The 27504-nt window shown below is 46.3% G+C and overlaps 1 protein-coding gene across 1 annotated transcript in view; it reads right to left on the bottom strand.

Annotated features, from left to right (window-relative positions):
* The window catches only part of TRPC7 (transient receptor potential cation channel subfamily C member 7), a 162302-nt gene that overhangs the window by 14488 nt on the left and 120310 nt on the right, over positions 1-27504 (bottom strand). The window contains exons 7-9 of the mRNA XM_063087636.1: positions 26361-26594; positions 15522-15786; positions 1363-1558 (exon numbers count right to left, since the gene is read on the bottom strand). Coding sequence (XP_062943706.1) covers positions 1363-1558; positions 15522-15786; positions 26361-26594 — 695 coding nt within the window. The remainder of the gene's footprint in view (positions 1-1362; positions 1559-15521; positions 15787-26360; positions 26595-27504) is intronic.

Genomic DNA, 27504 nt, shown 5'->3' on the forward strand with positions numbered 1-27504 from the left:
TAATATCATACTAATATCCATGTCAGTACCAAAGGTCTTTCTCACTATTCTATACAATATTCTAAAATGTAACTATGTCACAGTTTATTTAAACATTCTGATATTGATACCCTATTTCCAAGTTTTTCCTTTAATGAACATCCATGTAAAGTCATGTTTATGCATGGATCTATTCCTAGAATTGAATGGTTCAGTCAATGGGTCAGTGCATTTTATTTTGTTCTAATTTTTAGCTTCTTTAACTTTCTAATAGGTAAAATAATAACATGATTTATAAAGCATAGAAAGGTAGAAAGAGAAAGGGATTCCACCTACCACACTCCCAACTCCCACCTCTCAGAAGGTTCCCTTGTGGTCTTTCTTGTGGACCCTTTCAGAGGTTTTTCCTTTTCACATTTCAGAGGTTTTATTCTTTTCAAATGCTTATACAATCACAAATGGATGTGCATTCCCTTTTCTTTAGAAAAGGGACAGAGCACACTACATACACTGTTCTGCAACTAATGTTTTGCATTTAACACTATAACTTGGAGATCTTTCCCCATCAACATGTAGAGAACATTTTCATCCTTTTTCATAAAATTGCACAATACCCCATTGTTCAGATGCATCATAATCTATTTAACTAGGTTCCTACTAATGCTCATTTAGTTTGTTTTTAATTTCTTGCTGTTCTAAACAAGGCTGCAATCAATAACTTTTGGTTTGTGCATTTTAGATTTTGATAAATTTGCCTCCTGATACATTCTCTCGACTCCCTCATCTTCTGGCACAGTTATTTTCATCTTTAAATGGCCTGCAAACATCACCTCTGGAGGCTTCCTCCCCTACTGTCCACTCACTCCCTTTGCTTTGCAACTCCTGCACCTGTTGCACTGGCTCCAGGGAATTGTAATTTGTTGATTGCCATATATATCTGTTTGTCTCACTCGACCATGAGTACCTCTAGGGGAGGGACTATGTCTTAGTCATCTCTGTATGGCCAAGCACAGGCTTGGCATATAGCAGGTACTTGATAAATAACAGGTGAGAGACAGGAGAGGATGTGGGCTGAAAGACAGTCATTCTGATGTGCCATGGGTCACCTGCATGATGTCCTGAGAGTACACATGTAAAAGAGGAAAGATTCACAACTTCAAATGCTTCTGCTTTCATTGGGCCATGTTGTGTGGTAGTGCCAGCTATGCCATGTGGCAGGCTGACTGGAAGCACTTCTTGAATCAGTCTAGGAAGGACGCCTATTCTTTGCTCTTCTGGTGCACATTTAATAACACATGGGCTTCTCACATCATTACCCTCATTGCTGAAAACAGCAAGGTAATTAAACCCAGGGAGAGAGCCTTTTCAATGAGCAGGCCTTACCTCGATTTCTTGATAGGAGTTGTTGATCATGGCTATCAGCATATTGAGCAGCACTACCACCATAGTGACGTTATAAACGCCATACAGAACGTAGCCGATGTTCTCGATGAATTTGTGGTCGTATTTCAGCACCACCGAGATTACTTCAGATAAGCCAAATATGGACCAAAATAAGGTTTTAAAACTTTCTTCAACCCTACAAGGAAACAGACAGTGCTTTCACACAGTTTACATCAGCTCACACATTTGATGAAAGTTGTCATTGCCAAGCTTTAGTGGTTACTCTGGGGTGGCCTGGGGATGGTTGGTGGCGCCTACAGTCTGAAATAACGAGATATTCAGATTTCCAAGGAGACTTGGAAAGAATATTATAAATGGCTAGCTCTTTCTTTTTCATTCAATCCATTTATTGGGACTCCAGGCTGCAGTATTATTTTTATCTTGCTGTAATTAAACATTTAAAATTAAACACCCGGGCAAATATTTGTTCTTGTATGTTATTAGCCTCAGAAATCATGCTCTTCCTGCAACAGACTTTTAAGCATCTCTTCTCAGACTACATGGCTCTATGTGAAGGGGAGCTATGGCAGTTACCTGGGGAAGCAGGTGGTGTCTACAGGTAGAGCTGGCATCCTTGGTGTCTGGCACATGCTGGCACTCAACACAGGGTAGCTCAGTTAAGCCCAATGACCACTTGTTGTGGGCTCACTTATTACCCCCACTTTACATACCTGGGGCCAGCCACACATGTTAAGTACTCTAAACTGAGCCTGAATTATAAAAAATAAGAGTGGGGAGTTTGGTATGTCCATATTGTTCAAATTCACCAGGTAACTGCCCAAACCTCACCCTGCAGCTCACTCAAGTAGATGCTCCACGTGCTTTGAGGGCAATTCAGGTAAGACCTGGCTTATAGGATACTGCTCTTTGACCCTTTTGAGACCACGAAGTTACTGAAATACAGTGGTTTAAGAATAAGGCCCAAGCCAATTTCATAGTCCACACATTTATGGTCGTGACCCTATAACAGGATTATGACATAGAATCCAATCAGAAAGCTGGGTTTGGGTTCGATGGTTTAGAACATGCAGGTGTATCTGGTAACAGCCCAATAGTGAAGTGCAGTTCTGTAAGTCTGCATCCAGACTTTTGGTACCATTATAAGAAAGCACTTCTTTTTTTTCTCTTTAACATTTCAGGTTTTCAACACTCACCCACAAATGGCCAGGATTAACTAGATCTCAAAAACTAAAAAAAAAAAAAAATCAGCTTTTCTCAAGGATTGGAACTGTTTGACAAAATGTACAAAAATACTAGAACTCATCACTTGGGCTAAAAATCCAACTCTTGGCTTGTGTGAATTTACAGCTCTCCTGAGTGAGTGCATGGGGGTGTACGTGTGTGTGTGCGTGCGTGTGTGTGTGTGTGTGTGTGTGTGTGTGTGTGTGTGTGTGTGTGTATCTAGCCAGCTGATTGGCTCATTCCCTATGTATCCCAGAGTCTGAAAAACTGATATTTGAAGTGGGTTTGTATTGTCATTGTTTGGTTCTGGTTTCTGTAAAACTGGGAGTTTTGTACATCTAATTAATTTCAGTGTTAGCGAGAAGGAATTTAGTTGGGGGTTTGGAAGTAACGACTGGGTATCAAGCCATTTTTGTACAGGTCCAGCTCCCAAGGCCATTTTGAGGAGGGAAAACTGCTTCCTCATGCTAGATGCAGCATTTTATGCAAAAAAGATGCCATTCACTGTGTGGCATGATTCACTGGGGCATTGTCTCCTATTATGAAACAATTTCTCAGTCATCACTCTGGTGGAAGGGAACAGTGGCAGAGAGAATCCAAAACTGTTAGATGAGCCCCAAATCCCAAAATAGAAGGAGATAGCAGGACATGATCTCTCTGACAGTTCCCTTCCTGTAGGATCGGGTGAAAACTGGAGGCCACACTGTCTGAAGGAGGGGCTGGGCAGTCAAGTGCTGGTGCAGGGTCATGCACTTGCCATGAACAACCTAAGAAATGGGTAATACTTGCAACTGAGAGATATTTTACCCAAATTCCACTTCCCTTTTTTACCTTGGAACACCCTGCAAACCTTTGGCTGACACAAATGAAGTAAGCAATTATAGAACACATCCAGGGAAAACCTTCTGAATTTTGATTAGGGAAAATGGGCTAAGATTCAGCATGTATTTTTTACTCATTTGCTTCTTGCCATGAATTTTGCAGCTGAGCCCTGGTTTATCCTCAGTGCCTTTACTTAGACATTCTCTGTCAATAATCTGAAGGAGGTAGAGCTGGTCCATTAAGCAGTATGTGTTCCCGTAAAAGAACATTTATAAATCTGTAACCCTCTGCCTCTACTCAACCCCCCAGCTGAGGATAATTAACCTGGCTTGGAATAATGACCTGTTTGATTTGTTGTCTGTCTTCCAGACAAACTTCATTACCATACATCTGTTTCATTTCTGTTCTATAGTTTAAGGATTAACCTCTGGACTTGAATTTGGTCATGATCTCCAGGAGACTCTAATTACAAGAGGCCCAGACTCCCTGGGATTGCCAGAGTGAAAGTCACTCTCTCCAGGGCAATAACTGGCTGTACCTGACTGGTCAGGAAGGGGTCTTAGTCAGACTATGTATTTCTAACAATTTCTTCTAAACTCTTAAGGCAGAGTGTCCATGGCCCTTGCTTCCCCCTTTTTTTCTACTATGATGTCTCCCATTTTTATATTGATTTATAAGAGCTCTTTATGTAAGAAGGATGCCAACCATTGTATGTCTTACGTACTGCAAATACAAATTCTTTCCTCACTTAGTCTTTTGCCTTACTTATTCTTTTACTTATTATGGTTTTGATGTTCACAAGAGAAGTTTTACGTGGTCAAATCTTTCAATCTTTATAGTTTCTGAAACTTCCTCCAGCCCAAGATTATATAATAAATACTAAACAAAATTTTGTTCCAGTATTTTGATCATGTAATTTTTTTAACATTTAACTTTTTGATCCTATTCAGAATTTAGTTATACAGTTAACTATGAGCTGTGGATAAAATATTGTATTGTTACAATTTAGCCCACCTAATTGGGCATAACTCAGTACCTACAGTCCCCTCTAACAAACAACAACAACAAAATCAGTCTATTCAGTCAGTCCACTGAATGTTCATGTAAAGAGGGAGGGTACAAACAAAAGACCCAACAGACCCAAATGGTGAATCTACCCTACAATAATATAATCTCAGAGAGAAGGCTGGTCTTGGAAAGGAGCTAAGGGCTCAGTCACTGGAACTGGCCCTAATGTCCTGTAAGGTTATGATGCTCTCCAAGTCATGTATTAACTATCATCCACAATATTCTGGAGCTATGGAACCCATGACATGGGGTAGAAGGCCAGTCACTGGGAATGTCTGGGGCTGGCTTTCAGAGAGAAAGTATCTTGGAATTGGCTTCACTGATATTTACCATGAAGCCACTTGTCTCACAAAAAGCTGTTTGAGGTTCTTCACTGGTAGGGATGGCAGCCACTAGTTCCACATCCTCCTCCCACCCACACTGGCTAGCTGTAGAGTTTGCCACAAATTTCTTCAACTGCGTCCAACATGGAAGGCTTCACAAAAAATCAGAGGAGTGGGAAGAGCACAGGTGCATGCCTGGGTTCAAATTTTAGCAACACCATGTACTGGCTGTGCAAGCTTGTGCATGTGACAAAGTCTGTTTGAGTCCCAGTCTACCCATCTACAATATGGGCATACTGGTGCTTTGTTTTTCAGTTACTATGAAGATTAAATGAATAACCCATGTAAAATATATAGTAAGAGCCCACTAAGTGGTAGCTATTAGTTTGATTCATTTATTTATTTATTGAACTCTGACTATGTCCCAGGTGCTGTATCAGGTGATAAGGCTACACTGGTGTCCGGAGCAAACGTGCTTCTGTCCTTTTGGAGTTCCCAGTCTAAAAGCAAGTGCAGTAAGATAAGAGAATGCTACAAGGAAGGATGCTCTGTTTGTCTCTACCTTACCCAGGAGCACAAATAGCCCCATCCATCCCTCAGGTGCTTCCACACAGGGCTGAATGGAGTTCACATTTCAGCTGCCTACTGACTTTTCTGAACAAGCCTCATTTTCCTTTCCATCTGCAAAGATCATTACAAACCCTTGATTTCATGCAAATCCTCTTTCTGATTTTTTCCAGCCCATGCTGTCTTTTTATATTTGACTCTCGGCTCTCAGTGGAAAGGACTGAAGTTTAGTCAATAGGGCACCCTAGCATAAGAAGTGCTTATAATTAAGTAAAAGAGGAAAAGTGCCTGTGAGTGATATTGAATTGGCCGTGATTCACCCTCCTCTTCCTGGGAGGGGGGGTGTATGTGTGGGAAGGTTGGGGCTGATTTGCCATGCAGAAAGGTAATCAGTTCTCTACCAGGTCTGTCTCGCCTGGATAATGGGACTTTAATAACAGGTTGCCTGAAGAGGCAGTCGTGTATGGGACTAGAGAACAAACTGATCAACAAGGCGAAGGTTTAGAGCAATTGTTATGAAAATTGCTGCTTCTTCAGAATGCCATGCCTTCCTTCCCCCAATGCCATGACTCCCACCCCTCACCACCGAACAGTTCAATTTAGTTACCTACCTAAATCTGCACATGGCAGGCTAAAATTAAGCATGTGGATCAGCCCTTGAGAGGCTGTTTCTCAAGTGCAGAAGACAATAGCTGGCACTGTGCTAGAGTTCTGCAGGAGAAAAAATGCCCGCCTGCCATCCATGCCAAAATGATGGAGAAAGGTGTTTGGAATGGAGAAAGACCCTGTCAGAGGGCTGCATTTCTCTAATGCTCAGACCCAGAGACCAAAAGCAGTAGGACCAGGCTTGAGGAAGTCAAATGCCTGAGGAAGCCCAAACCTCATCCCTGCCATGGCCCTGCAAGGTTCTGTCTTTTGCAGAACCCATGTATTCTCTTGGTTCTACCTTGGATCCTAAATGAGGAGCTTCCTTTAGACGGTCTAGAAGTAGAAGAACCTGGCCACAGAATCCATGCCAAAGAACTGGGATGTGCAAAGCTTGTGCAGCCTGGATTTATTTTTACTGAGGGGCAAACTTATTTCTAGTAGCTCTTTGAGGGCAAAAGCTATGTTTTCTTCACCCTCGAAACTGCAAACCTAGTCAGAGCCTGGCACACAGAAGTCACTCAGTAAATTCAATGTGTGTTGAATGAATGAATGAATAAATCTCTGATGCACATTTTGACTTCCTGTTCCCTGATGCTATTGTTGAGTTAGGGCTGATGAAGCAATCAGAGTTCAGGTTCTGAAGCCAGGCAAACCTGGGTTTGATTATAAGTTTCTGGCCCCAAATCTAAGCCTCTCCATGTCTCTTTTTTTCTAGCTGTAAAATGGGAAAACAACAATCTCTACTTCGTACAGTTGTTGTGAGGATTAAATGAGTTAATAGAATGCTTGTGAAGGACATAAAATATTGCCTGGCACATACCAATTGCTCAATAAATGTTACTAACTTTATTGCTAGTATTCTTGTTTTTCTCTTAACTGCAATGGGCACCAACATTAGGCTAAAAGACTCTCACACCCTACAATTCTCAGAATAACCCTTTAAACATAGAAATCAGATGCTGCCCCTCTCCTTTAGTGGCTTTCCATATGGCCAACAGTCAAAACCAGCCACCTAGCTGCGGCCCTCAGGGCCCTGGGTGATCTGTCTTCTGCCACCTCCTGGAGCTTCCCTTACCCCCCACGGCCCTGTGCCCTGCACCCACTGGCTGAGCTCTTTCCTGCAATGCCCTTCCCCTCTCTGTCCGTCTCGTCCATTAGGCTTTAGACTCAGCTCTCACATGGCAGTGAGGGCTTCTCCAACCGCCCTGTCTGAAGGAGAAGGCCCTCCCCCATCATTCTTTTGAACAGCATTTTTATTCTCCAGCTCTCAGCACTTAATCTATAATGATCTTATTTGTCTTTATATTTTGTTCTTCTTTTTACCCCTTTTACCTCTGTAATGTGAGCTCCACGATGGCAGGCCTGCTGACCTCACTGCTCTGTCCTCAATACTCAGAAGAGTCTTTGGCTCGTAGAAAGGACTCAGTCAACATTTTTGTCAATGAATGAGTGAATGCTGGGAAACTGAGGCATGAACTGACTTGGGCACTTGATCTTATCCAAGTTGCCTAAACCTGCTTAAGAACTGCCCTTGCTGATAATTTCTGTAGACCTAACCCTGGACAGTCCAGTTTCCTGTCGCTCTGTTTCCATGAGGAATGACAATTTAAACCTTGTTTCCATCCCAGAGCTGAATTTTAGTGAACAAAAAGGAAGGGATTTCTTTCCTGTCAGAGGACTACAGTCAGTCTGAGAACAGATGGAGGAACTGGTAATAGTTCCTGAAAAGTGCCCTGAAGTCGTCATCCGAAGGAGCACATTTTCTATGTATCACAGGTCTTTCCCCCGAAAACTATACTGTCCCAGAAACTCAAAGGTACCAGGCTTGAAAAATTCATGTCATGAATAAACATTATGTGGGAGTAAAATGTCAATTGTAACAGGCCAGGAGAAGATCTATATTTTTATCACTTGTTGGAGAGTTATGAAAGATAACCTACGTTAGACCCGAACCATTTTTTGAGACATACAGGTGATTTCCTGTCACCCAGCTTCTCGGAGCCTGACCAGGGCTCGTCACTGCCCACAGCTGTCTGCTCTGTCCAGTCTCAGAACTTCTTTGAGCTAGTTTCTCTGCATGAAAGTGGGCACAATAAGCTCTCTCATTCCCCCAAACATCTTTATGCCTGATTTGAATTTATAGGATGAAAGGTGGAGATTATAACATTCAAAATGTTATAAAGTATGATGATAAAATGCAGCCTGTGGAGCATCTGCTTCAGAGATGCCATCTTTCAACACTGACCCAGAATCCTGGGAAAATTCTGTCCCCTGTAGGGCCTAGTAGGCTGATTCCGTTCCACGTTCTCTACCTGCAAACACATTCAGCATGCACCACACAAAGAAAATGGCAGTAGCTTAACATCCTTTGATGCCACAGGGTGACCCTTCCCTGGTTTCCCTCAACAGGCTGTCAGGTATGGTGAGTCTTAGGACATAACCCAGGCTTGGCTCCCCCTGCAGGACGTCCCGTGCAGCCAGATCCTTCCATTCTACCTCCTCAACATCCCTTCTCCTTCCCCACCACCACCCCCTCTGTTGAGTATCCTGTCCTCTCTCTTGGGGCATCCTGCCAGAGCCTCCTAGCAGACCTAGTTCGGTGCCTTTTGGAGCTGCCTTTCTTTCACATTCTTGTCTTTCAGAACATATTCTCAATTTGTAAACATGCCCTTATTCCTGTGATTATTTGATTAACATCTGTTCCCCCAACCAGTCTGCAATTTCCACGAGGGAAAGGCCACGTCACTTTTTGCTCACCCAAGAATGCCCAGCACCATGCTCAGGCCAACCTCGGCTCCTCTCTTCCCCCTTCCAGCCCATCCTCATGCGGTTGCCACAGCACTCTTTCTGAAAGCAGATCTGGTCACATCTACCTTTTTATTTTAAAAAAGGCCCTAGTGGAGACTCTAACACCCTATCAGGACTTAAAAAGCCCATCACAATCTGGCTCCTACTGGATTCTCTGATTTAATCTTTTGCCATCTTCCCAGTCTCTGGCCTATGAGTAGTTCTCGAAAAATGCCCTGCACAGGCTGGAATGCCCTTCAGGTCACCCTCTAAAACCTTGTTTGGGGTCACGCCTCCATGAAGATTCCCCTGACCTGCCAGACAGTTCAGTGCTTCCTCCACAGTGTGCTGCCCAAGCACCCTCTGACGATGATCAAGCACCCGTTGACGATGATGATGTAACAGCTGTGGCTTTTTTTCCCCCCCTGAATCCCCACTTGTCTATGAGCTTCCCAGGGCAGGAGGATTGTCTTATTCATCTCTATGACCCCAGGCCAAATTTACAACTTGACACAGAGTAGCTACTCCATAAGTGTTTGTCAGATGAGTGAGCCCGCTTTGGAACAGAAACCTGCTTTACTCAGGGGAGAGTCACAGGCTGCATATTTAGGGCTGAGGTGCATAGAATTATCAGGTTCCCAGTGAAAATCACAATCTGAATTTAGTATGCTATTCTTCAGAACGTAGTACCACAGGAAAGTGACCCTACTTTTAAGAAGACTCAGCCTCACCTCCACCAGAGGGCAGGCCCCTGGCATGGGTGTGAGGTTCCCACTCTCGGGAATCATAGGGGAAAAGGTGGAGGATCGGCTTGGAGTAATGAATATCTGGGCTCAGATTCTTTTATTGGCTCTGTGATCGTGGGCAAGTCCAGTACCTCTCTGAGCCTCAGTTTCCTATAGTTGTATCTGTGTCACTCCATTGTGTGGATTAAGTGAGAGAGTAGATGTGTGTATCTGTCACAATGAGTTGCTCAGCAGATAGTATTTATCGTAATTACTATTCCTGTTCATTACTGACTCCAAAAGGACCATGTGAACCTTGATTTCAGCTCTAAGCCAAGAGCATGCAATGTTCAGCCCCTAGGCTTGAATAGTCCATGGCAGGTAGGGTGGTGCAATGATCCTGGGGTGGGGTGGGGCACATGAAGGTAGAGTCTTAATGATCCTCTCCCTCAGCCCAGTGCCCCTCCACGGTAAATGGAAGGAGAAGCTGGCTTTTCTACGGCTGGACAAGCTTTGTGGGCTAAGTCAGTGCTTCCTGCTCCTGGTGGGCATACGAACCCCTTCCTTATAGAGTGCGGAAATTTTCCATAACCATCACAGAAAACAGAAGCTTGTAATTTTGCCTGGCATTGCTGAAGCTCCTTCCATTAAAATAATTCCTGGGGAGACAGAATAACCTTTAGAGTGGCATTAGGTTTTTTTTTCTTCCTCCTAGTGTTGCATTAGTTTTGATGAGAAAAGTCTCAACCCAGCAATGCTAAGAAGCTGACTCACAACAGCCTGTAGAAAAGCCGTGATCATCTTTTGAAGGACAGACCACATTTAATCTCCAGTCAGAATGAAGTGGAGAAAGCCAGGTTCACCCACGAGAGACCAGGAGCCCATCATGAATGGAATTAGAGAGCCCTCACTCCCCTGCCCTAGTTTACCTCATTGCCCCCAGCCCCTCTTATTCTCTGTACATGTCCCGTCACGGTCACCAACCAGAGAGTAAGGAAGGTGCCCTTTATCTACGCATTCTCACCCAGCTGTGTTTTATTTATGAGCCAAGGATATTTTGTTTCTCTTTTTTCTAACATGGTAACCAGAGTGCTGGGACCTTAAGATTTCTGTATAATCTGTAATCAGAAAGTCCTTTTATGGACTTTCTGGAAATTTATGGAAAATGTGCATTTCACCAAAGTTGGCTATGAAACAAATCCCCAAAAAGCAAATCCTATGTGACTACTGACTTCCATGATACAAACAAAGGTATGCTCCCAATAATAACACAACTTCTAATAGTCTAAATTGAGAACAATTTTTAAAGACTTTCTTAAAGGAAGTATGTTCTCAGGTGATTTTTCTTTCCACTTCCTCACCGATGTCTTGGGATACTTTGATTTTGTACTCTGGGAGCATAAAGCTTGTCTGAACACCTTCTCTTCCTCTCCTTGCAGTTTCTAACAGAAGTGGTTTGGAAATAATGAGCTGCCAGCAGGTGTGCTGTCATGCGCAGACAGGCCACAGCTCACCACCCAGTAACCCATGCACACATGCCCCCTGTTCTTCCCCTTCAGGCGACACAGAAGGCTTGAAAAATAACCCAGACCATTGACAGAATCCTTGGTTCTGAAGTGGAAGGAGGCTGAAGAATCAGGAATGGCTCATGGAATCTGACTCCAGGGCTTGCTCCAGCTGGATCTGGCTACCAATAAGATCCTCACTTAGGTTAGCAAGCTCCTTGCTTTTGAAATGCACAGAGTCCAGAGTGGCTTTCATCTCCCCATCTGTGTAATGACAAGGTTGGACCACATGAGCATTTCCCAGCCTGTAGTCCTAAGATTACCTGTGTCAGGATCCCTCAGTGGCTTGTTATACATTGGGCCTACCCTGGAACTACTGTAATGCTCTAAGAGGTGGGGCCTGGGAAGTCCCAAATTTAGCCACCTCCCCAGGTGATTCTGGTGTGGTTTGGGAACCACTGATCTCAGTCAAGGCTATTCACACTGTGTGTTTATTCATATCTTGGGATGAACTAGCTCAGTCTTTATCCATTTGCTTCTAGCCCCTTCACTGAGGTCTGCTGAATGGATGAAATGGCAATTTGGGGGTGGGGAGGGATTCCGGAAATGGAACACACTGAAAGACAGGGTAGGGCTTGGTTGAGGGTTTCGGGCTGTGATTGATAGAGAAAACTTTTTTCTCCTTTTCTTTCCTTTTGTCCCAGAATGTCTACCTTATCCCTCCCCTTTGGGACAGTACTATAATTTGGTGGGACTCAGATGGCACTGGCTTTTGTGAACTGGCCTGGGACTGAACCCCTAGGTTGAGCAAGGCTCTTGTGAGAAAGCTCCCTCCACATTCCTAACAGAAGAGTTTTAAAGTGGACTCCTGAACAGCCTATAGGAACCCAAGTTGCCCTTGAGCATGGCAGGAGTGGGTTGGGGGGGTGTCAACAGTGGGGGTGGGAGAGATACCTGCAGTGTGCTCCAACCCATATTTCCCTTCCATAGGATTGGGTCTTCCAAGTCTATAGAAACAGATGAGGGGCTAAAAGCTCAAAATTCCACAGAGAGGAGGCTCCCTCATCTGCTGGTGGGCCAAGGGAAGATGCCAAGCTGGGGCAGGGCGGCCTGGCATGGGCAGCTCTGAAGCAAACATTCACCTGAGCAGGGTTGTTCGACCATATCATCAGCATAGCTGGCACTCAGAATGGCTTTGAGTCCCCTAAGCCACGAGTCTCACTTATCCTCACATGCCCTTTTTCTTATCAAAGATGATCTCTTGGGGGTGACACACTCCAGAGAGCAGTCAAAAGGTAAAAGATGACATTTACAAAAATCCATTCTTTCCTCTCTACTTCACTGCTCTATTGACTGGTGACCTGTTCAATCAAATCCTATTCACAGCTACACATTCCATTTCAGGAACTGCCAAGGTGATAAATATCCCGTCCTTTCTTCACTGTGCCTGCTGCCTCCCCACCTTGGCTCCCCTTTCCCATCCTGGAAGGCCCGGGGTCCTCTTTGGTTGGGTCCCTCAGGTCTGGAAAGTCTTCATTCAGTTCCTAGCATATAGGACAAGCCTGTTGCTTTGCCCCTTTCTCCTGTTTTTGACTTCCCCCAGCACCCCAGCCCAGGCCACCTGCCTCACTCTCTCTAAAGATCAGCTGTGCCATATCCAGCTGAGAATTTCAGCCAGGTCAGCCCTGCTTCCAGTCAGACCATTTTGTTTTCCTGTGCATCTTGGCACTGACCTTCCAAGGGATGTGGGCTGGTAATATGGATTCCCTGTAAGGGGAGGGAAGAGGGATTGCATAGAACACCCATGCCAGTAGAGATGGGACAGAAATCCACATCATCTGATGCCCAGTCTATTGCTTACCCAGCCAACTGCCTTGAATCTGCCTTAGTTTCGCCTGTTTATTCCCTCATATTTTTGTTTTTTTGTTTTGTTTTGTTTTTTGGCAGCTGGCCCATATAGGGATATTTGCTCATTCTTGTTCATGAAGTATTTAGTGAGCAAATACTACGCGTAAGGTATTGTGCTAGACTGGAAACAAAGGAGGGACATAGGAGCCCGACCACAGGGTAAGAGTCTTTGATTATTGGCTGGTATTCTCCGTGTTCAATACGATGCATGCCATGCTGAGTGGATACATTTAGCTTTGCCTGTAGCCAATGTACAGTGAATTTGCTTTTGGATGATTCAAGCTTATCCCATTCCTTCAACAATCATGGAGTATTGAAGTGATATGAAGTAGTTCAACTGATTCATTAATGTTCTTGGCCCATGCCGGTGGACAGTTTCTAACCTAGGCCACTGCCCAGAAAGGGTCCTATAGAATCAAATCAATATCCAGGTGTCTTTTCTTATAGTTTATCCTCCCCCCACCCCTTTATTTACTATCTTCATGATCACCACTACCATTTATTGAAGGCTTATTATATGCCAAGCACTGTATTTGATCCTTTTTCTTCTTATTGGATCCTGTAACAATCCTGTGAAATTGGCCCTCTTAGTATTCTCATTTCAGAGTTGGGGAAATTGAGGCCCAGGGGACTTAAGTACTTGCCAGTAACCAGCAGAGCTCAGACTGAAGTCTAGTCTGTCTGACCATAGGGTGCTGAGGTTCCAACATGGCCTGTGTGCAGAGGGGCAGAGCCGTGCATCCTCAGGTGCATTCCTCAGCACTGGGCCTGGCACCTGCTCTCTGTGACACACAAACTCCTTCTTTGCCTCAGAGAGTAACAGCCTCTGTGGTTCAGCAGCGCAAGGGCCCCACCCTTCTAGGTAGTTCCAGATGGGTGGGGCAGCACAGTCCATGATTCTGAGCTGAGCAGCACAGGGTTCATTGTACTTGGTTTCAAATTCAAATGTCTTCCCTTGAAGAGTGATTTCTCCAGAAGGGTAAGGTGAGGCCCTACCACAAGGTATGAATTGCTCAGGGAGCCTGCATGGCTAAGGCTCAGAGCCATTTCCACTAGATGGAAAACTGAAATTCCAATCCACCCAGGACTTCCTGGGGACAAGTGTCAGGAATTGCTTACCCTTTTTAGTCCCAGCTGCTGTGGCTTGTGGCTGGAGACCCGACTCTCCTCCTTTCAAGATTCTGGGCAGGAGCTTGATGAAGGTAGAGAGGAGTTCTGGGACGGGGTAGGTCTGGGGAAGGACTTGGACTGGAAACACTTCTGTTTCAGGCACTTAACTTAAACTACCTCATTTATCCATGCAAGTATTTATAAATAAAGCAGGAAATCTCATTTCCATTTTACAGATGATGAGATAGAGGATTAGATAAATCAGTGACTTGGCTTAATGTAATCAGCCAGTAAATGGCTGTGTCAGGATATAGAGTCGGGTCTGCCAGACTCTCCCACTAGACCCTGCTCAATGCTGCTGGTGGCCCTCCAGGAGCCCGCCTGCCATCTTCCACAAAGAGAAGGAGCTTTGAGTTTGTGGACACAGGCTCAGTGAGCTCCATCACCACCTCCATGGGTGGGTGGCAGGGAGAAGCATGCCATTGTGTCATTGCGTTGCCTGTAGCCCCACACAGCTACTCTGGACCCCAATAACAGTGCCCTGCCTCGCACCCAGGCCACATGCCTCTTGCCTTCCTCACCCGGGCCTCCTGCCATGGAGCATGTGATGTTGTGGACTTGCTCATGCGTGGCACTAGCTTGCCCAGCTGGGCAGAGAGCTGCTGACCTACCACGCATGGTGTGTGAATATGGCTTCCTTAGGGCTGCCCTGGAAGTGTGGGTGAGTTAATGCCTGTGGAGTGAATTTGACTCATAAGAGACAGCAGGTGGGAAAGATCTGGTTGATAAATTCTCTATTTTTCACCCTGATGGGCTATTCTGAGATGTGGTGTTCCCACATTGTCTACCTGCAGAGGTTGTTTGTTCTGGTAGATGGTGGCCAGGGCAGAAGTCTGTATTTGCTTTCCCTTACCTGCCACGCAGCAACACCTTGTACTTGCCTACCCTCTCCCCACACTTCACTTTCCTTTTTCTGAAGTCGTACCTTGGATTGCAACCCCCCCATTCCAATAAAATGTTGGCATGCAAGTTCTGCCCCGGGTTCTGTTTTCTAGGTAACACAGGCTAACACAATAATAATAGTGATAATAATCGCTTCCATTTATTGAGAATTTACTATGTGAATTATATCATCTCATCGAATCCTCACACTATCCCTATAAAGCAGGTACTATTATTATCCCCATTTTACAGATGAGGAAATGAAGGCTCAGAGCAGTTAAGAAACTTGCTCATGGCCACACAGCATTTGAGTGGCAAAGTGAGGATTGAACCCAGCTCTTCTGTTCTTCCAACTCCAGAACCTGAACTCTAAGCCACCCTTGAATAAAGTTACCTTTAACCTGGAGAAATACTAAGGGAATCTGAGTGCCTGCAAGGATCCATTTCCAAGAGACTCCCCCAAACTCCCAGGAAGCCCAGAGAGACCCTCAGGAGAGCTCTGAGATACTCACGTTGTAAATGCTGGGTTGTACTTTGCACCTCGGTAGTAAGAGTACAGGTTGAACATCCCAATCATGAAGGCCACAAATACCATGATGAAAATGACCATGAACTTGAAGATATCTTTTACAGTTCTCCCCAAGGAGATCTGCAGGGGTCCAAAACTTTCGTTGGCCGGCAGGATGTACGCAATGCGAGAGAAGCTCAGCACGACAGCTATCGCATACAGCCCTTCTGATATAATCTGAGGGTCTGAAGGCCACCACTTGTCCCTGGCTGAAAGAAAACAATCTGGGTTACTCACTGGGGGACAGGATCTGCTGTGGAAGAGAAACCAGCTATGCATCTTTAGATGTCTCCAACCACATCATCTCCCCTTCCTGCCCTTGTCTTTAAATTGATCCCAATACACAGAAGGGCCACCTTCTCTCTTGAAATGTGCTGGCCCATCTGCCTGGATCACCCTTCCTCACTTCAATGTCTGGTTCATTCCCAATCATCCTTCAAGACTGTGCTCAGGTGTCACCTCTTTCTGTGACCCCCAGAAGCTGGGCAGATTTCCCATTCTCTTCTGGGCTTCCACGGTATCCTGTGCACTCCCCTGCCAGGACACTTACACTGCTCTTCTGTGCCCCTTCTCAGTGTTTGCACTCTGCACGCAGGAGCTCTTCCTTCACTGGTAAAGCAGCAAGAGGAGGTGGAGGTCAGGAGCATGGATTTGGAGTCAGACAGACTGAGGCTAAAAGTGACCTTTCCACTCTCTGGCCATATGATGCTGAGCAAGCTCAGTAACCTTTTTGAGCCTCATTTTCCTCATCTGTAAATTGGGGATAATATCAGCTTCACAGGACTGTGGTGAGGATGAAATGTAAACATATATGTAAAGTGCTTATCACAGGGTCTGACACATAGCAGGTACTGATAAATGTTTGTTAAATGACTGAATGAACTCTTAACCAGAAATTTAAACTTAGCATAAGTAAGAACAAATGAGCTCACATAGGAACCAGGAATCTGAAGGATCTTGCCTGAGAAAATACTCTTGCTTTTTATGTGTATGCTGGGAAATATGCTCTCTGATCAAGCTAAGGCCTAAAAAGTGGTGACCAGTTAGGCAGGTTTGCCACAATGGCTCTGATTAGGTGGGCAAGAGTCAGGGACCAGTCCTAAACTGAGCAGACTCAGCTCGTGGTCACTGGTGACCATGAGGGCCTGAGCTGCTCCATGGGCGTTCTGCAGCACAGCAAATCTGCAAAGTTTCTACTGCGGTTCTAATGGTACAAGGAGCAGAATCTATCAGGAATCAGTTGCCTACTACGTGGCAGGATATACAGTGATTCTCAAGTGAGGGCAGCACCTCCTCCTAGGGACATGTGTGAGGGTGTCTACAGTTGTCACGATGACTGGATAGGAGTATTACTGGGCCGCTAATGTCCTGCAATGCTCCAGCCAGACCTGCATCATGAAAAGTGCCCTGCTAAAAAAGCCAATAGCGTAACATTGAGAAATGCTAAGTGAAACTTAAACTGAGAAACATTGAGAAATCTAAATTAGCTCTTTCACTTACATTAGCTGTAATTTTCAGAACAGCGCTATAGAGTAGATACTACTATTGCCATTTTAAAGATTGCATTTGGGGTATGGGGTCCTTTTCAGAGCCCAGTAAATGCAGATAGCAAGGATATTACATGGCAGTTCCTGGCACCCCAAGGGAGATGGAAGAGAAAGAACTTCATTCTTTATTTTCAAAGCTAGACTCTTCAATAATTATAATAGAGAGCAGTAAGAAACTTTTAGTGAGGGAAGCCGGGCCACAAAGTTTCAAGTGGTACGTTCTAAATTACATTTAGAAATATAACAACATTATAGACTCTATGTTCTCATCAAGATCGTAACTCAGAAGCCTATGAAAGACAAGTAAGGAGAACAAATTATGTGTTTTCCAATATATTTGTTGCCCTCTATAGATAAATAACACATTTAAATAACAAAATAGGATGTAGCTTCTGTGAAACAGACACCAAAAAGGAATTTCTTTTTTCTGTCGCCTCTAATTTATCATCTTAAACCTCAGCTATAATAATAAAAGCCACTCCTATAATCTATAAAGAAAGGTAAATCTATATGTTGTCAGATCCTGATGACCAGATCAGGACTTTTAGTGAAAAATATTCTGCTTGAACTGGCTCGTAAGAGTTGTGATCGGTGTAAATCAAACAGCTCTGTGATGTTTCAGGCAAAGCGTTTTTCTTTTGGAGCTGTTTCCACGAGAAAAATTGCCCTACCCACAACCTGAAAGATTAGAATTTGCTTATTTGGTTCTGTAGACATTGGAAGGAACCACTGTCCAGCTGGCCACAAGAGGGCTCCCTTACCCTGTAACTGGAGCACAAGCAACCACTATGAGAGATCCAAGATTTCCAAGGGCACAGGGTGAACCACAGAAGCAAGGGCAATAATGTGCTACGCTTTGGGTTTGATGAGACCTTAATACCATCCATAAAGGAATAGAAGTCACAAGTGGACAATACTGCAGGCTGAATCACAACATTAAGAAAAGTATCTAAGGCAGTATCAAGATTTTCTTGATTAACCCTGAGCAGCATAGAGGGGAAAATGTACAAGCTCATTTTGATTTAAGAAAGTCTGAATTTGCTAAACCAGCAAATGGGTGTGTGTGTGGGTGATCTTTAATACTACAAGACTTAGCGTTTCTCAGTGGGGGTTTCCCTACCACAATTACACATAATACGATTTACATCAAAAATGGGCAGCAACCCAACATTTGCATTAAGTGGTTGAGGCTCTGCAGAACATTGCTGTACCCGACCATGAAAATTTAGTAGTCACAGGAGCCATCTAGCTTCATCTAACAGGGACATTTCACACCCAAACACTTCGAGATGTAGCAGCGTCCACTAATGAATGCCTACTGAGTTTCCAGCTACGTTTTACAGGTAACAAAAACAAACATCTGCTGTTCCTTTGCCCTCTCATCTTTCTGTTTCAGTATAGAAAGTACAGTGTTGAGCAAGAAAATGACCCAAGAGGTAGTAGTGATAATGACTGTTACCATTTAGAGAGCATTTAATATTTTCAGAGCATTGTGCAAAAGTCTTCGCATGCACTATATAATCCTCAAAACAAATCTTTTGACATAAGTATTATTATTCTTGTTTTACATATGAGAAAATGGAGGCTTGGAAAAATTAAGTAAAGTCTCACAGTAAGCTACGGAACTAGCATTTGAATCCAGGTCTCTCTAACTCCGAAGGCTGGCAACATAACCACTATGTCATTTGTCGTGATTTTCAATTCATGTCAGGCCAAGACCCCTGCTATACAAGGCAATCCTGCATTTCTGGGAACATTGTAAGCCCTACCATGAAAATCCATTTCTTCATTTATAAAATAATATATATACTTTTTTGCAGGGTTATTACAAGGATTGGAGTTTATGTGTGTAATACTCTACACAGTTCCTCGGCATATAACGAGTTCTCCATAAATGGATGCTATAACTATTATTATTATTACTAACGTCTCAATCTACTACCTCCAATTGTATGGCCTTGTGCTTTGAAAGAATTCAAGTATCTCCTAATGAAGGAAGTGCTTTTTACAAGGGTATAGGGAAAATACAGCCAAAAAGTCAAGTTAAGAAACAAGGGGAACAGAGTCAAACAGGATATCTGTGGTTATGCACCTGGGCCCCGGCCCGAGGCAAAGGGCGGATAGTTCCCAGAAATAGACAAGTCAGTTAAAGTTTCAAGAGTGCCCCTCAGCTGTTTCAAGGACTCCCACTTGACCGAAGTTCACCCCTGGCTTGATTTAAACTAACCAATTACCTTGCTTCTCGCTTCTGTACCCGTGCTTTTTGCTATAAAAAGGACCCAGGAGCTCTACTCGGCGCGCCAGTCTTTCGAAAGACTGAGTCGCCCGGGTACCTGTGTGTTCAATAAACCTCTTGTTTTTGCATCCGAAGCCGTGGTCTCGCTGTTCCTTGGGAGGGTCTCCCTGAACTGACTGACTACCCACTGCGGGAGTCTTTCATTTGGGGGCTCGTCCGGGATCGGAGACCCCCACCCAGGGACCACCGACCCACCAACGGGAGGTAAGCTGGCCAGCAGTCGTTCTGCGTCTCGTTTCTGTGTCTCGTCTCTGTGTCTGACTCAGTGATTTCGACTGTCTTTTCTGAGCGCGCGCATTTTGGTTTCAGTTTGTTCCGGGTTAGTCGCTCTGGGAGCGAAGTGCGGGTAGCGAACAGACGTGTTCGGGGGCTCGCCACCCGGCAATCCTGGGAGACGTCCCAGGATCAGGGGAGGACCAGGGACGCCTGGTGGACCCCTTGGCAGAGGATTATTGTGTTTTGGTCTCACCGCGTCTCGGGAGGCGCGCTCTGCCATCGGACTCTTTCTTCTATTTCTACGGCACTCGGTCTCGTCGCCGTTTCTGGTTTCTTTTTGTCTTAGTTGTGATAGGTCTTTGCGTCGTCGTTCCCCTATTGGAAATTTTCGAGATGGGGCAAAGTGCCCTTACGCCCCTCTCCCTTACTCTAGATCATTGGAAAGATGTCAAAGCCAGGGCTCACAATCTGTCCATGGAGATCAAAAAAGGAAAATGGCAGACTTTCTGTTCGTCTGAGTGGCCCACATTCGGCGTAGGTTGGCCGCCAGAGGGAACCTTTGATCTTACTGTCATTTTTGCAGTTAAAAAGATTGTTTTTCAGGAGACCGGAGGACACCCGGACCAGGTTGCCTGTGTCGTGGTATGGCAAGACCTCGCCCAGAATCCCCCTCCCTGGGTGCCACCCTCCAGCAAAGTCGCTGTTGTTTCGGGATCAGAAAATACTCAAAGGCCACCTACAAGGAAGCCTTCCGCCCCTCCCCAACCCCCCGTCCTCCCGACACCAGATGACCTATTTTCTCTCTCTGAAACCCCACCTTACCCGGCGGCTCCGCTGCCCCCTCTGGCCCCTCAGGGAAACAGATCGGCACCAGGCCGAGCGCCCGGTGATCCTAGCCCTGAGGGACCGGCTGCGGGGACTAGGAGCCGCCAACCTCGCAGTCCGAGAGACGGCTCCGGTCCTGACTCCACCGTAGCTTTGCCCCTCCGAGCCATAGGGCCCCCAGCTGAGCCTAATGGCTTGGTCCCTCTACAGTATTGGCCTTTTTCCTCAGCAGATCTTTACAATTGGAAGTCTAACCACCCGTCTTTTTCTGAAAAACCAGCAGGACTCACGGGACTTCTTGAGTCCCTTATGTTCTCTCACCAGCCCACTTGGGACGATTGCCAACAGCTACTCCAGATCCTCTTCACCACTGAAGAGCGAGAAAGGATTCTTCTGGAGGCCCGCAAGAACGTTCTCGGGGACAACGGGGCCCCTACACAACTCGAGAACCTCATTAATGAGGCCTTCCCCCTCAATCGACCTCAATGGGATTACAACACGGCCGAAGGTAGGGAGCGTCTTCTGGTCTACCGCCGGACTCTAGTGGCAGGTCTCAAAGGGGCAGCCCGGCGCCCCACCAATTTGGCTAAGGTAAGAGAGGTCTTGCAGGGACCGGTAGAACCCCCCTCGGTTTTCTTGGAACGCCTGATGGAGGCATATAGGAGATACACTCCGTTTGACCCCTCTTCTGAGGGACAGCAGGCGGCAGTTGCAATGGCCTTCATCGGACAGGCAGCCCCAGATATCAAGAAAAAGTTGCAGAGGCTAGAGGGGCTCCAAGATTATTCCTTACAAGATTTAGTGAGAGAGGCAGAAAAGGTGTACCACAAGAGAGAGACAGAAGAGGAAAAACAAGAAAGAGAAAAAAGAGAGACAGAAGAGAGAGAGAGACGGCGCGATAGGCGCCAAGAAAAAAACTTGACTAGGATTTTGGCCGCAGTGGTAGGTGAAAGAGGGTCTAGAGATAGGCAGACAGGGAACCTGAGCAACCGGGCAAAGAAAACACCTAGGGACAAAAGGCCTCCTCTCGACAGGGACCAGTGCGCCTACTGCAAAGAGAAAGGCCACTGGGCAAGGGAATGCCCCCGAAAAAAGAAAAACGACAAAAAAGCTAGGGTTCTATCCCTAGACGACTAGGGGAGTCAAGGTTCGGACCCCCTCCCCGAACCTAGGGTAACATTGACAGTGGAGGGGACCCCCATCGAGTTTCTGGTCGATACCGGGGCTGAACATTCGGTGTTGACCCAACCCATGGGGAAGGTAGGGTCCAGGCGGACAGTCGTAGTAGGAGCAACCGGCAGCAAAGTCTACCCCTGGACCACACAAAGACTTTTAAAGGTTGGACATAAACAAGTGACCCATTCCTTTTTGGTCATACCTGAGTGCCCTGCTCCTCTGTTGGGCCGGGACATTCTGACCAAACTAAAGGCCCAAATCCAGTTTTCTACAGAGGGCCCACAAGTAACATGGGGAGATCACTCTACCATGTGCTTGGTCCTAAACCTAGAAGAAGAATACCGGCTGTATGAAAAGCCGGCCTCTCCCTCCATCGACCCATCCTGGCTCCAACTTTTTCCCACCGTATGGGCAGAAAAGACAGGTATGGGACTGGCCAATAACGTCCCACCAGTAGTAGTAGAGCTGAAATCGGGTGCCTCACCGGTGGCCGTCCGACAGTATCCAATGACTAAAGAAGCCCGGGAAGGCATCAGACCCCACATCCAAAGGTTCTTAGACCTAGGGGTCTTAGTGCCCTGCCAGTCGCCCTGGAACACCCCTCTGCTACCAGTAAAAAAGCCAGGGACCAATGACTATCGGCCAGTCCAAGACTTGAGAGAAATTAACAAAAGGGTGCAAGACATTCATCCCTCAGTCCCAAACCCATACAGCCTCCTGAGTTCCCTTCCGCCTAGTCACACTTGGTACTCAGTCTTGGATCTCAAGGATGCCTTTTTTTGCCTCAAACTACACCCCAACAGCCAGCCACTGTTCGCGTTCGAGTGGAGAGACCCAGAAAAAGGTAACGCTGGTCAGCTGACCTGGACACGGCTGCCACAGGGGTTCAAGAACTCACCCACTCTCTTCGACGAGGCCCTCCACCGGGATTTAACTCCTTTTAGGGCTCTCAACCCCCAGGTCATATTACTCCAATATGTGGACGACCTCCTAGTGGCAGCTCCCACATATGAAGGCTGCAAAAGAGGGACACAAAAGCTCTTGCAGGAACTGAGTAAGTTGGGGTACCGGGTATCAGCTAAAAAGGCCCAGTTATGCCAGAAAGAGGTCACCTATTTGGGGTACCTGCTCAAGGAGGGAAAAAGATGGCTGACCCCGGCCCGGAAAGCTACAGTTATGAAGATCCCTACTCCCACAACCCCCAGGCAGGTCCGCGAATTTCTGGGTACTGCCGGATTCTGCAGGCTCTGGATTCCTGGGTTTGCTTCCCTGGCTGCACCCTTGTACCCCCTGACAAGGGAAAACATTCCTTTTACCTGGACTGAGGAGCATCAAAAGGCTTTTGACCACATAAAAAAAGCCTTGCTGTCTGCCCCCGCCTTGGCTCTCCCAGACCTCACCAAACCATTTACTCTATACGTAGATGAAAGAGCCGGTGTAGCCCGAGGAGTGCTTACTCAGACCCTAGGACCATGGCGACGGCCAGTAGCTTATCTATCAAAAAAACTGGATCCAGTGGCCAGTGGGTGGCCAACCTGCCTAAAAGCGGTTGCTGCAGTGGCACTCCTCCTCAAAGACGCTGATAAGTTAACCTTGGGGCAAAATGTGACTGTGATTGCTTCCCACAGCCTCGAAAGTATTGTGCGGCAGCCCCCCAATCGGTGGATGACCAATGCCAGAATGACTCATTACCAGAGTTTGCTGCTAAACGAAAGGATATCTTTCGCGCCCCCTGCTGTCCTGAACCCAGCTACCCTACTACCAGTCGAGTCAGAATCCACCCCAGTACACCAATGCTCAGAAATCCTTGCTGAAGAAGCTGGGACTCGACGGGACCTGAAGGACCAGCCATTGCCCGGAGTGCCTGCCTGGTATACAGACGGTAGCAGCTTCATTGTGGAAGGTAAGCGGAGAGCAGGGGCCGCCATCGTAGATGGCAAACGGACGGTATGGGCAAGCAGCCTGCCAGAAGGGACATCAGCCCAGAAGGCCGAGCTAATCGCCTTGACGCAGGCATTACGCCTAGCCGAAGGAAAAAACATCAACATCTACACGGACAGCAGGTCGCCATTATCCACTGCCCGGGCCACCAGAGAGGAAATAACCCTGTGGCGGCCGGGAACCGGAGGGCCGACGAGGCTGCAAAACAAGCCGCCCTGTCGGTCAGGGTGCTAGCAGAAACTATAAAGCTTCAAGAGCCAATCGAGCCTGCTCAAGCTAGGACCAAGCCAAGAGAGCTCACTCCTGACCAGGGAAAAGAATTCATTTAGCGGTTACATCAGCTAACACACTTAGGACCAGAAAAGCTCCTTCAACTAACGAGCCGCACCAGCCTCTCCATCCCGAATCTCCGGTCCACCGTTCAAGAAGTCGCCAATCGGTGTCCGGCTTGTGCCATGACTAATGCGACTACCACCTACCGAGAGACCGGAAAAAGACAACGGGGAGATCGACCCGGCGTATACTGGGAAGTAGACTTTACAGAGGTAAAGCCTGGCCGGTATGGGAACAGGTATCTGCTAGTATTTGTAGATACTTTCTCTGGATGGGTAGAAGCTTTCCCTACCAAAACTGAAACGGCCCTGACTGTATGTAAAAAGATACTAGAAGAAATCCTGCCCCGTTTCGGGATCCCTAAGGTGATCGGGTCAGATAATGGCCCAGCCTTTGTTGCTCAGGTAAGCCAGGGACTGGCCACACAACTGGGAATAAATTGGAAATTACATTGTGCGTATAGGCCCCAGAGCTCAGGTCAAGTAGAGAGAATGAATAGAACCATCAAAGAGACCTTAACTAAATTGGCCTTAGAGACCGGTGGAAAAGACTGGGTGGCCCTCCTTCCCTTAGCGCTGTTCAGAGCCAGGAATACCCCTGGCCAGCTTGGTCTGACCCCTTATGAAATCCTCCACGGGGGACCCCCCCCCATACTTGAGTTGGGAGGAACACTGGGTCCCGATGATAACTTTCTTCCTGTCTTATTTACTCACTTAAAGGCTTTAGAAGTTGTAAAAACCCAGATCTGGGACCAGATCAAGGAGGTATACGAGCCAGGTGCCGTGGCCATCCCTCATCCGTTCCAGGTCGGAGACCAAGTGCTGGTCAGACGCCATCGACCCAGCAACCTTGAGCCTCGGTGGAAAGGCCCGTATCTGGTATTGCTGACCACCCCGACCGCAGTAAAAGTTGATGGCATTGCAGCCTGGGTACATGCTTCTCACCTCAAGCCTGCGCCACCCTCCGTACCAGATGAATCCTGGGAGCTGGAGAGGACTGATAATCCTCTTAAGTTGCGCATTCGGCGGCGGCGGAGCAAGCCTACCAAGTAATAACCCTAACCAGCCCAACACCCTCACCTGGCAGGTACTGTCCCAAACTGGAAAGGTTGTCTGGTTCAAGACAGAAGTCCACCCCCTTTGGACTTGGTGGCCCTCCCTTACCCCTGATATATGTGCCCTGGCGGCGGGTCTCGAGGCTTGGGATATTCCAGAAATTGATGCACCGGCCTCTAAAAGAGTCAGGCCTCCTGACTCAAACTATGAAAATGCTTATAACCAGATCAAATAACTCCCCTTGGTTGACCACCCTACTGTCAACCATCGCCGGGCCCCTATTACTCCTCCTTCTGTTGTTCACCCTTGGGCCCTACGTCATCAATAGACTAGTCCAATTCATCAATGATAGGGTAAGTGCAGTTAAGATTCTGGTCCTTAGGCAAAAATACCAAACCTTAAATGGCGAAGATAACTTTTAATTCCGCTCTAAGATTAGAGCGATCCACAAGAGAAATGGGGGAATGAAGGAAGTGCTTTTTACAAGGGTATAGGGAAAATACAGCCAAAAAGTCAAGTTAAGAAACAAGGGGAACAGAGTCAAACAGGATATCTGTGGTTATGCACCTGGGCCCCGGCCCGAGGCAAAGGGCGGATAGTTCCCAGAAATAGACAAGTCAGTTAAAGTTTCAAGAGTGCCCCTCAGCTGTTTCAAGGACTCCCACTTGACCGAAGTTCACCCCTGGCTTGATTTAAACTAACCAATTACCTTGCTTCTCGCTTCTGTACCCGCGCTTTTTGCTATAAAAAGGACCCAGGAGCTCTACTCGGCGCGCCAGTCTTTCGAAAGACTGAGTCGCCCGGGTACCTGTGTGTTCAATAAACCTCTTGTTTTTGCATCCGAAGCCGTGGTCTCGCTGTTCCTTGGGAGGGTCTCCCTGAACTGACTGACTACCCACTGCGGGAGTCTTTCACTAAGAACCTATCTTGCAAGGAGAAAAGAACTTTTGATCTGGGAAAGTAGGACTATCTTTGCACAAAACATAGGAATCCAATACAGAAGGAAAATTCTTTGGTACATACATACCACATTAGTCCTCCTGGAGAAACATTAGAAACAAGACGTTTCTTAAAACCAAACCAAACCAAACCTGCAATACAGAAATGCCCCAAGAGCTTTTCCAAAACAAACTCATCCTTCCTAACACAAAAGGATTCATTTCTCAAAGTCACTAATTCCACGTTCTATTCAGCTGGTTGCACTGCAGAGACCAGGACATGTTTTGGCCGGGGGTGTGGCGGGGGTATAGTGGGGAGAGACTCTGCCCTGGTAGTCGAAGTGACCAATGCCTGCCACGTTATAAATCACGGGCCCGGGGACCAGCCACAGCAAAGGGCCAAGGCCACGACCCGGAAGCACTTAGGACAGAACTTGCAGAGCGCCCGCAACTCACCGTAGGTAAAGTAGGCCACTTCCGGCGGAAGCGAGACGTTGTGTAGCGTGTTGTCCTGCACGTGCTGGTCCACGTACAGCTGGGCCTCGCTGGCCTTCAGGAAGGCCATGAACCGCGCTGTGAAGGAGGCCACGAAGATGGACAGCATCCCGAAGTCCAGCAGGTTCCACAGGTGCAGCACGTACTCCCGCGGCCCCTCTTCCCAGATTTCCTTGCATTCGGACCAAATCATTCCTGTGGAGAGGGAGAAGGCCAGGCTCATTTTTCAGTAACCTTGGCGTTTGTGACCACATGAGGGCACAGAGGGAACCGGGGTACAAACGTAAATGTCAGCTGTTTGGAGCTGGAAACGTTGATAGCCAGAGGCAGATGGAAACGTCTCTTCAAAGACTTTTAGAATCAAGAGTCTCAGACTCCGTGAGATGACACCTCACTTGTCCCCGTGCTTAGACACAAACAGTCTCCGGAAGTGAGGAGAGAGTGCTTATCCACTGATAGATTCCTGGAGGCAGTGTGGGAGAAATATAGTTGCTGAGACGTATACTCTTTAAGAACTGGGAGGTCATAAAGAATCATTCAATCCTCAATTAAATATAGGGAAACTGAGGGCCCAGGAATGGAAAAATGTTTTCTGAAGGTCCCATGTAGGATCTAGATTTTCCCAACCCCCCGGGTTAGAATGCTTTCTTCTGTATTTCTATGACTGTTTCGATGAGCATTAGTTTTGAGTTATCAGGTTTTTTGGTTACTCTTTTATAATTCATTGGATTAAAAACATATGAGGGTACTTCAAAAAGTTCGTAGAAAAATAAAATTAAAAGATAATGCAAATCTTTCCGTGAACTTTTTGAAGTACCCTGGTATGTTCTTACTGTTACATATTAAACAATGTAGAGATATATAAACAAAATGTTGCTAATTCCTCCACCCCTCCTCCAAGCCAGCCTTATGAAGTTGGCTAATATTTTGGCATGTATCTTTCTAGATATCATTGGACTTAAAAGAACGTAAAATATCTCCTTAATTTTTACATCAATTACATGTTGCAGTGACAACATTTTGGATATGTTAGGGTAAGTAAAAAATATTACTAATTCATTTCACCTGTTTGTTTTTATAATGTGGCTTTTAGGTAATTTAAAAT

The sequence above is a fragment of the Cynocephalus volans genome, chromosome 2, assembly GCF_027409185.1.
Source record: "Cynocephalus volans isolate mCynVol1 chromosome 2, mCynVol1.pri, whole genome shotgun sequence".
NCBI classification, from domain to species: Eukaryota; Metazoa; Chordata; class Mammalia; order Dermoptera; family Cynocephalidae; genus Cynocephalus; species Cynocephalus volans.